The following is a 12,811-nucleotide window of genomic DNA, read 5'->3' on the forward strand; positions in this document are numbered from 1 at the left end:
TAGACATGGCACGATACTCAGCCTCAGTGGAGGATTTAGAAACACGGTCTTGTTTCTTACATTTCCAAGAAATTAAGGCATTACCTAAAAACATACACCAACCCGTAGTAGATCGACGTGTATCCGGACACCCAGCCCAATCAGCATCACTATAGGCAACAAGTTGAAGAGAGGAGCCGGTAGGGAAGAACAACCCACGATTAGGTGAGCCTCGAAGATAGCGGATGATGCGTCGAACTACAGCAAGATGGAGATGTCGAGGAGAAGACATAAACTGACTGACCTGATGGACAGCATAGGATATATCAGGTCGAGTAGTGGTCAAGTATATAAGACTTCCAACCAGGCTCCTATAGAGAGTAGGATCATCTAGTAAGTCCCCTTCATCTTTTCTGTATTTGACATTTACTTCCATAGGAGTATCAACAGAAGAAGTGTCTTCCAAACCAGCCAAGGTGATAAGATCTTGAATATACTTATGCTGATTCACGAAAATACCATTAGGTCGGTGATGAACTTCTAATCCTAAGAAGTATGTGAGCTGGCCAAGATCTTTCATATGGAAAGTTGCATGTAATTGCTGCTGAAGCTTAGTAATCAAACCACAGTCAGTGCCAGTAATGATAATATCATCCACATAAACCAGGAGAAGGACTATACCTGACACGGATATGTGGAAGAAGAGAGAAGGATCATACTGACTTTGTATAAAACTGAATGAAAGAATTGTACTGCGAAACTTCTCAAACCAAGCTCGGGGAGCCTGTTTGAGCCCATACAAAGAACGTCTTAGTTTACAGACATTGTGAGGAGAAGAAGTAATCATACCAGAGGGGAGCTTCATGTAAATCTCTTCATGGAGATCACCATGAAGAAAGGCATTCTTCACATCCATTTGATGCAGTTGCCATGACTGTGAAGCGGCAATAGCTAAGATGGTTCGAACTGTGGTCATTTTAGCAACAGGAGAAAATGTCTCCTCATAGTCAACCCCATATTCCTGCTTGTTACCCAGAGCTACGAGGCGAGCTTTGTAACGCTCTAAAGACCCATTAGAACGTAGTTTTACAGAGAAGACCCATTTACTGCCAATAGGTTTGACTGTAGAAGGACAAGGAACAATATCCCAAGTATGATTCTCCTCAAGTGCTTGAAGTTCTGCTTGCATTGCATTTTGCCAACATGTATGTTTCATGGCCTGTTTGTAACAAGAGGGAATGGAAATAGTGGATAAAGTAGTGACAAGAGAGACAGGAGTGAAAAATCCATACCAATCAGGGGGTCGAGAAAGACGAGTAGACCGACGAAGAGTGGTAGAAATAGGAGCAGAATCAGGCACCGGGTCAAGATCGGAAAGGGGCACTAGAGAAGTGGAATCAGACTCATGTCGACGACGTCTTTCATAAACAAAACCAGGTCTAAACCTTTCCACCATTGTTATGGAATCAGAAAAATTAGGCAAAAGAGGTAAAGGTGCAGATGGCAATTCAACATGAGATGGAAAGAAATATTGATTTTCAAAGAAAATCACATTCCTAGAAACCCGTATACGACAAGCATGAGGATCATAACAAACATAACCCTTTTGAGGGATAGCATAACCAAGAAAAACACACTTAACAGATTGAGCAATAAGTTTATGTCGTTCATGAGCAGGGAGATGCACAAAACAAACACAACCAAATGTACGAAGATCAGAATATAAAGGAGAATGACCAAATAACTTAAAGAAAGGGGAAACATTATTTAATGTAGGAGAAGGTAAACGATTAATCAAATGAACTGAAGTAGAAAGAGCTTCACACCAAAAACGAGGAGGAACAGATGATTCAAGTAAAAGAGTTCTTACTACATCAAGAAGGTGACGATTTTTTCTCTCAGCTACACCATTTTGTTGTGGTGTCGAAGGACAAGAACGTTGAGAGATGATTCCTTTGCTTTGAAGAAAGCCTTGAAACTCATTAGACATGTATTCACCACCAGAATCAGAGCGCAAGACTTTGATGCTGGCAGAAAATTGAGTTTCAAGAAGTGCAAAAAATCGCTTAAAAACCGAAAAAACTTCAGCTTTAGCTCGGAGGAAGTAAACCCACGTAAAACGACTAAAGTCATCAATGAAAGTAACAAAGTATTTGTAATGAGCATGAGAAACAACAGGTGCAATCCCCCAAACATCACTATGAATAATATCAAAACATTTGGAGGCACGAGATGCATGATGAGGAAAAGGTAAAACTTTACTTTTGCCAAGTTTGCATGATGTACAATCAAAAGAAAGATCAAGAGAAGAACATGTTTTATGTCCCAATAATCCAGAATTAATCAAAGTTCGAAGTACATCAGAGTTTGGATGGCCTAGACGTTTATGTCATCTCTTATTTTCAGAACCAATAAAATTACATGTAAAAGAAAGTAAAGGGAAACTAGAAATACTGGTGGAATGAGAAATATGAAGAGGAAAGAGTCGTCCCACTTTAGGCCCCTTCGCGATCATCTTCCCTGACGCTTGATCCTGTACAACACAACCAGAATGGGAGAAATGAACATCACAATTGTTATCAACCAATTGACCAACAGAAATAAGATTTGTGGAGAGGTCAGGAGACACAAAAACATCAGTTAAAGAAGGAGAAAGATCACCAACAGCACTGATAGGCAGAGAACTGCCATCAGCGGTACTAATTTTCAGATTTCCATCATAATTTCTGACATTAGAAAGAGGAACGGTAGTATTGGTCATATGGTTGGAGGCACCAGAGTCTAAATACCATGGCTTAAAAAGAAGTTTATGATTACCTGAGAACCCAAGAGCAGAAAGAGCAGAAATGATCATTTGTTGTACCAGTTCAGGAGTAAGTGTATTCGGGTTTGCTAAGCCTGTAGGAGTAGGAATAGGAACAACAGGTGAGGCAATAGGCAATGCAGCAGAACCAGAGGCACCAATGGAGGCATGATAAGCAGTTCCTTGTTTCCTTTCAGGTCGAATGGGACAAGCAGAGATGATATGACCATGTTTCTTACAGTAGTTGCAGAATTTCTTAGGGCAATCCCAAGCAATATGACCAAAACCTTTACAACTAAAACATTGGACAACATGCATATTTCTACCTTTATTTCTCCCCTGTGCTGCATAAGCCACAGAAACAGGTGCACTAACATTTGCCCTATGTTCCATAGCCGCCTGAGTTATGATACGCTGCTCCTCACGAAGAAGTTCACTCAAACAGGCATCTAAAGATGGTACAGGATGCCGATTCATCAAATTAGAGCGTGCAGTTTCAAAATCAGAACGGAGCTTCATCAAGAATTGATCTCTCTTGCTTGTGTCGTGCACTGCTTGAACAGCAGAGAGAGCTGCAGTAGGAACATTAGCATAAACAATATCTGAATAATTAGCCCAAAGATTTTGAAAACCGGAAAAGTATTCCTCAATAGAGAGACTTCCTTGTGTGAAGTTAGCCATCTCATACTCTAATTGAAAACGCCGAGCTGTGTTATCCTGATTATAAACCTTATTTAGATAATTCCACATAGCAGCAGCAGTTTTATAAGGCCTCAAATTGAGAACAAGATGAGGTTCTATTGAGCTAAGGATCCAGGTCATAACGCGAGCATCCATGATTTCCCATCTAGACAAAGCATCGACATCTGTAGGTGCAGGATTACTCCCATTAATATGCCCTCACAGTTCTTTCCCTTTGACGAATAATTGAAATTGAAACTCCCAAGCAGAATAATTTTTCCCATTAAGACGGATATGGAACAAGTCTAGCTTATCCGAAGACATGATAAAGCTGAAAAGAAATAGATTTTGAAACTGAAACTGACAGGGAATTAGTGCAATGGAAGAGGGATACACACCAGATTCTGAAGCCAAGAGTTGCTGAGAATAGCAGCAAAAAGACTGATCTGAAACTACTGAGAATAGCAGCAGAAAACCAAGATCTGAAACAGCCAAGAGTTGCACTAGAAACCCAATATCTGAAACGAAGAAGAATGATTCTGAAAATACCAAGAACACCACGAAAGAAGGAAGATCTGAAGCTGCCAAGAATAACACCAGAAAAGCACGACAGATTTGCAGATTTTGAAACCAAGAACTGTGAAGAATAGCTGCAGAGAAAACAAGAATTACACAAAGTTGGAAATTAAGGATCCAACAACCACTCCTTCTCTCTCGCCTGCACACTTTCCACCAGGAGTAATATGAATAAGATGGGCCCAAGATGAGTAAGGCAACTACAGCAAGAGCCAAAGGAAAATTCAAGACAGAGGCAAGCAAGGATTTGGAAGAAGCTCTGATACCATGTTAATCTATTCAAGCCAAAAGCAGAGTACCAAGAGAGTTAATCAATTTATTAACTTTTCAGAATGTCTTTCCCTGCACTCGGCATAAAGTAGCCTTTTATACATTGCAGGTTATTTTGCCATACAAGGAGTCTACATAGAAGGTTATTTTGCTATACAAGGAGTCTATAATAAGATAATCTTGATAGTTAATATTAAGAGTCCTAATTGTATACATATACGGTAACACTACCACCTTTGCATACCACAAAACTCAGCCATAAACTTCGTTAACTAGACACACCAGCTACAAGCACTCGCTAGATGCTCAGGTAGACTACTGCACCAGTATACTTACAGAAAATGAACACCATTTTGTCTTGTTTAGCATTCCGGTCGACTGTATTTATAAAAAATATTGAATTTTTTTAATTTCAAATTATTTTTTTATGTGTGTTTTTAAATTCAAAAATAAATTCCCAGCAATGCAACAAATGCTTTCCCTAATAGCACCCATCCATACAACCCAAGAGAATAGAACCAGATCGTTTTTGACGACAAACAATTCAAAAACCACTTTCCTCTTCAAAAACCAGATCGTTTCAGAGGCTTCGTTTTGCAGGGGCTTATTAGGCCATGTTTGTTTCCTGGAATTCACTTTCCGGGAAACCACTTTCCAAACTTTCCTGTGTTTGTTTGCCATTAGGAAAGTTGGTCAACGGAAAACACTTTTCGGTCAACGGAAAACACTTTCCGGTCAAAGAAAAATTTGGTTTGATTTTCAGGAAAGTGTTTTCCCTTTTGGCTGTGTTTGTTTTCCGGAAAGTGGTTTTTGGGAAACTACTTTCCAAACTTTCCTGTGTTTGTTTGCCATTAGAAAAGTTGGTCAACGAAAAACACTTTCCAGTCAAAGGGAAATTTGGCTTGGTTTTCAGGAAAGTGTTTTCCTGGAAAATTTGGGCGGAAAACACTTTCCGGAAGTTGTGAAAAATTTAAAAATGTCATTATTTGCTGATTATATCAAATTTGATCATCAAACTTTTGATTGTTATATATAATTTGTTTTGAATATTTATTTTTCAATTTCATCTCTTAAAATTTAATTTTTATATTAATTTTGGTCTTTATTTTTATAATTGATATTTGCTTTTTCCTTATCATTTTTTTATTGAAATTTTTTATCTATCAAATTTGATCCTCATTCTTTTGATTGTTACTTATTTTATTTGAAATAATTTATGAAATGTTAATTATTATTATTTTAATTTCTTCACCTTTTATTTTTTTTTAATTTTTTAGATTTGATCTCTATTATTTTGATTATTATTTATTTTATTTGAGATAATTTATGAAATTATATTTTTTTTCAATTTCATTCTCATTCAACTTTTTAATTTGTAAGATTTGTTCCTTATTATTTTAATAAACTTGAGAAAAATAAAACATTAATAAGTTATTTTCCAGCTCATTTTCCATGACATAACCAAACACTGGAAAGTGTTTTCCAACTTATTTTCCATTACACTACCAAACATCGGAAAATACTTTTCCGGAATTCACTTTCCTCGGAATTCACTTTCCAAAAAAAAACTACTTTTCAGCAAACAAATGGGGTCTTAGTCTCTTTTGTGGCTTGTGAGTTGCTTTCCTTGTGATGTTTTTTTTATGTTTCAAGGCTAGAGGGAGCTTTCTTTTTCCTCGGAGAAGGGATGGGGCCCATGGCGGGTGCTTCAAGGCTGGGTGAGAAGCTTTTCGTTTGCTTCATATTGATTGCTGAGACGGTCAACGACTCATTCCTCTCAGGCTATGGGTTTTCGTTGAATTTATTGAACTTGGAAGTGTGGTAAATTCTCAACTTTCCGTTTATTTTCTTTGAAAAGGTTGTGAAAGCTTTTTGAGATTTTTTTTCTATATTTTTTAATTTGATTTTGTATGGTTGACCGATTTGACAGCTGATTCAAGTTCTTCTCCGAAGGTAATGATATCTTTTGAACTTTAATGAATGTTTCACCGCATTCCCGAACATTCTCCACGGGGTTGAATTTTTATTTTTTATTTTTTTTGTAAGAGATAATGTTTAAAAAAAATGAATCCATGAAAAAAATTAAATTAACATCGGTTATATCATAAGAGATTTAGATAATTGGATATAAAAAAAATTAAAAAAAAAACCAAAAAATTCATTTAAAAAAATAATTTTAAATGATAAAATAAACAAAAATAAAACAAAATAATGATATCAAATCACGTTAAATTTTAAAACTCTGGATCATTAAATTTTAATGTATTTTATTTGAAAAAAAACATTCTCAATTCTTAATCAATTAAATATTAAAGATGAAATTAAAAAAATAAGAATTAACATAGAAAAAAAATTTGGTGAATATATAAATTAAAAATATTAACATTTTTATGTGTTTTACATATATAAAAAAATAAAAATAAAAACTCATCTGTTTTTTTAATCGAAGTTATGCAAAGAACAAATGTTGGTGAATGCTCACCGCAAGAAACTATTGCACGGAGGTGGTTGCCAACCAGATGACTGCAACGAGGATTGCCAAGCCAAGTTTGGAAAGCAAGCGATGTCGTTTTGCTTGTTTTTAAAAAATCCAGGTGACACTTGTTTACGTCAATATCCTTGTAAAGTGTGTCTCAATGACAATGATAAATCCATTGTTTTTATTTCTCTCTGACATGAAATAAAATGTCAAATTATTCAAACAATATAATCCACAATAAATTAACAAAAAATAAATCAGTTAGTCAATATATTCGCTCGCACATGTGCGCGTGTGGCTGGTTGGAGTGGTAAAGCATGCAAAGACAATTGCGTCTCTGTGCTGCTTGTCAAAAATTCAATGTTTTTCTGAAAAAACAAATAATTTAAAAATAATTATTACCGTAATGCCACAGAAGCTCTGAGATATTTGCATCCGGTAAACACCTTCTTAACTTAAATTTTGTTTTTCTAGAGTTTTTGTTTTTGCATTACAATATAATTTTTTAAGTTATTTTTTTAACTGAAAATATATCAAATTAATATTTTTAAAAAGTTTTTGAATGATTTTAATGTCAAAAAATTAAAAGCATCATTTAATATATTCAATTGAATATTATACTCCATCACAATATCAAACTTACACTAAGAGAATCTTTAAAAGTACGACAGTAATTATTTTTCAAAGTATTTTTAAAATACATTAAAATATTATTTTTTTATTTTTATATCAGTATATTAAAATAATTAAAAAACACTGAAAAATTAATTTAATAAAAACAGGCTGAATCTCATTGGCAAACACCCCTAACTAATTCAGCCTGCAAGTTCTTTTATTGATAAAGCGAGCAAGTTTCTTACTGATAAAGTAGAGCAAAAAATGTACTGATCTGCGCAGCATGATCTTTGAATATTTTCCTTTGGTCTATAGTCTAAAAAGAATTTGAGAAAAGCCTGTCCTTTTGGGTGGCGCAGGGATTTCAGTTTTTTCCCGTAGTCGTTAGTGAAGGGAGACTTTAATATCCACAAGACTACAACAAATATTTTGATTCTTTGGTCCGTGACAATATCAAACGATTGTCCTCTTCCCCGGACGATTAGCATGGAATCGAGTGGTCCGTTTTTGTTTTTTCATTATCATTACACGTGAACCAGTGTTTCTCCATATTATTATTTCTCGGGACTCATGCTCGGTTTTGTTCATCAAGCTCTATAAGCTGTCCAGTATCCTGGTTTGATGTTGTATCCCGGGTTAAATAGCAACAGTTCCACATATTTTCCGATGGAAAAGCTCTGTCAGCCGATAAGAGGAAACTAATCGATCGAAGTTGCAAAGAAACCACATAGATCAGGTCTATAGCTGGTTTTCTGGCAAAGATGAATTTTCCTAGGCAATTTTACATGGGAGGAAAGAATGTTTTAACAGCACTCTCACTGACCCAGTTTTGTTGTAACTGACGGAGATATCCACAAGGACAGTTCTACTTTCTGAGTTTTTCTGTGTCCTTGAAGTATCATATTGCCTACAAAAGCTTCTCCCACCTTTCCTTTTCTCCTGTTTCATATACTCTCCCAGCCATGTTCGCCACCATCAAAACCACGTCCAGGACTGGCATTCCTGTATATCCATTTACCAACGCTGCTCCTGGCTGTTCATTTCACATATCCATCATCTGCGCCTGGTCCACATAATATTCAAATTCTAATTTGCAAGAATCCAAACAAAACTACCAAATACCAAATTATAGCTTAATTCATTGGTGCAATCAACAGTCACTCCAAATAACTACCAAATACAACCACTCTGGTTTCTTGTTTTTGCATTAAGCTTTTCTTTTAGAAACAAACTTGCTTTGCTGATGAAGAAATAGGCATGGAAGTGAGAAATTCATGGTGGAGGAAAATAATGATAAGAACATGTTGTAATGTATCATGAATTGTAGGGAAAGGGGGTCAGCAAATATGCAGGGACAGACATGTTAACGAAGCTAATAAGATCTGGCTTTCTATGAAGCCTTAAAGTTTCATCCTTACCAAACAAAAAGAAAATAAAATGGAAAAACACTCCTCGGTGCTTAACTATGAAGCGTGTCTTATAGAATCCTCAGGGAAGAGGTTTCATAACAAAAGTGGATGAAGCACACAACAAAAGAATTCTAAGCTTTACGATATTATATTTACATACAGAGTATCATGTGACTGTATTGTAGCAACAGTGATCACCTGGAGATGAAAAAATATCAAGCAGCGGATATTTGGAGTTTTGGGTTAAACTTTTGTATTTTCATCAATAACTCGTCACAAGAGATGCTTGTCCCTCCTGAGCTTTCTGAGGAAAAATTAGGCAAAAGCTCCATCACATGAAGATGCTCTGCGCTATTACAGAGAAATGTCAGGATGGAATTGGTTATTTCTATGTCAAGAATGACACCCATATCTGCCATTTGACGAAGGAGGTTTATGACTTCTTCTATCTCATCATTCAAACCAAAGCCTTTTATTAAGGAATCATATACATGGTTGTCTGGTGTAATGCCAGAGGCAATCATGCTGTCAAAAGCACCTTTTGCCTCTTCCATTTGTCCAAGTTTTGACAACCTGTTTATAAATGAGGAATAAGTATAAGCATCTGGAGTCAGACCCATCTGTTGCATGTCGTTGAGTAATTCTTTGGCAGAGTGAATATCCCCTGCTTTCAGAGTCCCATCAATCATTATATTGAAAGAAATGGTATCAGGTTCACAGTTTGATTCCTTCATTTCTTGAAACAATCTTCTCGCTTGCTCCAAGCTACTCTCCTTGCACAAGGATGCCATCAATGTATTGTAATCAAACAATGTAGGGCTAAGCCCAGAAATTTTCATTCTACTAAATAGTCCTTTTGCAAAATTAAGCATGTGCATTTTACAAAATCCATCAATCATGACACTGTAAGTGGTTGAACTCGGAACAAGCCCCAATTTGTGTACACGTTTCCAAAGTTCCATGGCCTTGTCAATAATCCCTGATTTTATATATTCTCCAATTAAAATATGACAAGTAAACAGATTACCGAAGCTCCCCCTCTCAATCATTGTATCATAAATCTCCACAGCCTTGTCAAGACGTCCTTCCTTGCACAGCCCTTGAATCACAGTGTTGAATGTGATTACATCTGGCTCAACATAATTCCCATCCTCCAAGAGTGAACTAAAAAGTTTCATTGCCTCGTCAAGCTTTCCATTATTGCAAAGTCCCATTATTAGGGTATTGTAAGAAACCACCTCCAGTCGCTTCCCCTTCTCCAACATTGTTTCAAAGATTTTAAAAGCATCTCCAATGCAGCCTTCCTTGCATAGTCCATTGATTAGAACATTATATGTCACGGTACTAGGCTCTTCACCTTTTTCTGTCATTAAATCAAACAAATCCAAAGCCTTCCTAGCCCTCCCATCCTTACAAAGCCCACCAATCATACACGTATAAGTATAAACATCAGGCTGAATCCCCCTTTCGGTCATAGTATGTAACACAGCAGTGGCTTCTCTCCATAGCCCCTTCTTACAAAAACCATTTATCAAACAACTATAAACAACTACATTTGGAGAAATACCCTTTTCCAACATCTCATCGAACAATGCCTTCCCTCTATCTAAACATCCTTTACTACAGAAACCACTTATAAGCGTAGAATAAACAACGACATCCACCTCCAATCCCTTTCTCTTCATCTCCCCCAACAAACGCATTGCCTCCTCTACTCTACCCTCCTTACAAAGACCATCCATCAAAATACAATAAGTAAAGGAATTCGGTTCACAATTTGACCCCTCCATTTCAACTAACAAGTCGACAGCCTTTTCCAATCTTTTCTCCTTACAAAGTCCGTTTATAATCGTATTATAACTAACAATATCAGGCAAAATATTAGTCCTTTTCATTCTATTAAACAAATCCAATGCTCCGTAAACCTCTTTATTTCTACACAAACCCTTCAATATTACATTAATATTATACACTCCAACAATAAAACCACGCTTAAATATCAACCCCAACACCCCTGAAGCTAACTGGGGCTTCTTGGCAAACACAAAACTATCAATTAAACCACCCAATGATATAAAACTTGGCAAAACCCCCACATGAGTCATTCTACTATAAACAGAAAAGGCCAGTTCATAGTGTTTGGACTTTACCAGGGATTCCATCAGAGAATTGCAAGCTGACTGAGAAAGCAATGGGCTTGAGTTGACTGCTTTGTGAAACAGAGAAACTGCCTCATTTAGATGAAAGTTATCGGGTTTGGCACAAAGACTTCTCAACTGGGCTTCTACATCGGAAACTGAAGAGGATAGCTTGGGGTGAAGAAAGTAATTTGGAAAGGCAAAACAGCTTTTTGTGTGTGAATACACTGATCTTTTCATCGCCTGTAACTGCAAAACGTGAATAAAGTTCAGGAAATCAGAAGGGGAAGAAAGGGTTTTAGGAGAAGAGCCGGTTTCGGGGCTTCTTAAGAGCGTGTTTGGTAATTTATTAAAAGTTGTTTTAAAAAATATTTTTTTATTTTTTAAATTTTATTTTTGATATTATTACATTAAAAATATCTAAAATTAAAAAAAAATCAAAACATTTAGGAACGCGTAGCCGGCCGTGTTCCAAACAAACTCTAAAGACTTATTTAAAAACATGGTAAAAGTTGTTTTTTAAATTGTTTTCCACTAAAAAACATATTAAAATAATATATTTTTTATTTTTAAGAATTTATTTTTGATATTAGCTCATTAAAGAGATTCAAGAACGGAAAAAAAATAAAAATGAAGCAAATATTAAATTTTAATTAATTTCAAGAACAAGGTTTATCCGCACTCCCAAATACCATGAGCCTTGTTTAGTATCGCGACGTGTTCATGATTTTAAAATTTTTTATGTTTTTTAATTATTTTGATGTGCTAATATTAAAAATAATATATATATATTATTTTAATTTATTCCCATGTTAAAAGTACTTTAAAATAATAATTATCGTCACAATACCAAATATAGTTTTTTCTTGTTTTTTAACACGGTAAAAAAAATCAATAGAATAACACAACTGAAAAAATATTTTGGAAACTAATACACTTAAACAAGTCGCAAATGTCATCTGCGACTCGTTTCGAATTAAAAATCATGCACCTTCTTTTTATATCTCATTTCCTCTCTCCCCCACTCCTGCCCTCCCACCCCTCTCACCACTTGTTGATATCTCTCTCTCCGCCACCAAAAACATCCCCTGATAATCCTAAAACATTATTCTCTCTCTAAAACACTCATCTTTCTCTCTCCCTCTCTAACAAAACCTATAGTAGTCAAGCTTTCTCTTTCTTCCAACAACGGTGTTTGATTTTTTTATCAGATCAGCTACTACTCGGTCACCCTCACCATCCACATTTCAATCATAGAGGTATATTAAACACTTTCCCTCAAATAATTTGATGTAATTTATGTTTAATTAGTGTTAACTTGATTTTATTGAATGTGATGATTTTGAATTGTAAATTGGGTTAATTATGTGTAATTGAAGTTGTGAAATAGATATAATTATATTATTCTGTTTAATTATCAATTATTTTAAGTTGTTGTTGATTGCAAATTAATAAAATTATGTGTTTGAAATGTTAGTATTAATCCGAGTTAGATTAAGGATAAGGTTAATTATATATATTGTTAGTTGATAATTTGATTATTTTACTGAATAATCAATGTTTTTTTTTTTTGTTATTGCTTGTTTTGAATTAAAAAGATCATGTAATGAGATAATTACTAATTATTCATGTTGAATTATGGGTTACATCGAATTTTGTATAAAATAATAATATTAACCATGAAATACCTTATTTTGTGTGATAATTTTGTTATGGTGTTGGAATTTGATAAATGTATGTGTTCGTTGGTTAATTTGATGAATATAGGTGCTTTGTTGATCAATTTATGTTTTGTTGATAACTTATGCACTTTGATTGATCTCAATATAAAAATTAAATATAATTGTGTTTGACTGTGTTA

The 12,811-nt window shown here is 35.1% G+C and overlaps 1 protein-coding gene across 1 annotated transcript; it reads right to left on the bottom strand.

Moving 5' to 3' along the window:
* Positions 1–8,093: 8,093 nt before the first annotated feature.
* LOC7454874 (pentatricopeptide repeat-containing protein At4g28010) lies at positions 8,094–11,272 on the bottom strand. The gene is made up of 2 exons (XM_002313226.4): positions 9,011–11,272; positions 8,094–8,466 (listed from the first exon to the last, which is right to left on the bottom strand). The coding sequence occupies exon 1, from the start codon at positions 11,188–11,190 to the stop codon at positions 9,028–9,030; it is 2,163 nt and encodes a 720-aa protein (XP_002313262.4). The 5' UTR covers positions 11,191–11,272; the 3' UTR covers positions 8,094–8,466; positions 9,011–9,027.
* Between the last annotated feature and the right edge of the window lie 1,539 nt (positions 11,273–12,811).

Source organism: Populus trichocarpa, chromosome 9, assembly GCF_000002775.5.
Source record: "Populus trichocarpa isolate Nisqually-1 chromosome 9, P.trichocarpa_v4.1, whole genome shotgun sequence".
Classification (NCBI taxonomy): domain Eukaryota; kingdom Viridiplantae; phylum Streptophyta; class Magnoliopsida; order Malpighiales; family Salicaceae; genus Populus; species Populus trichocarpa.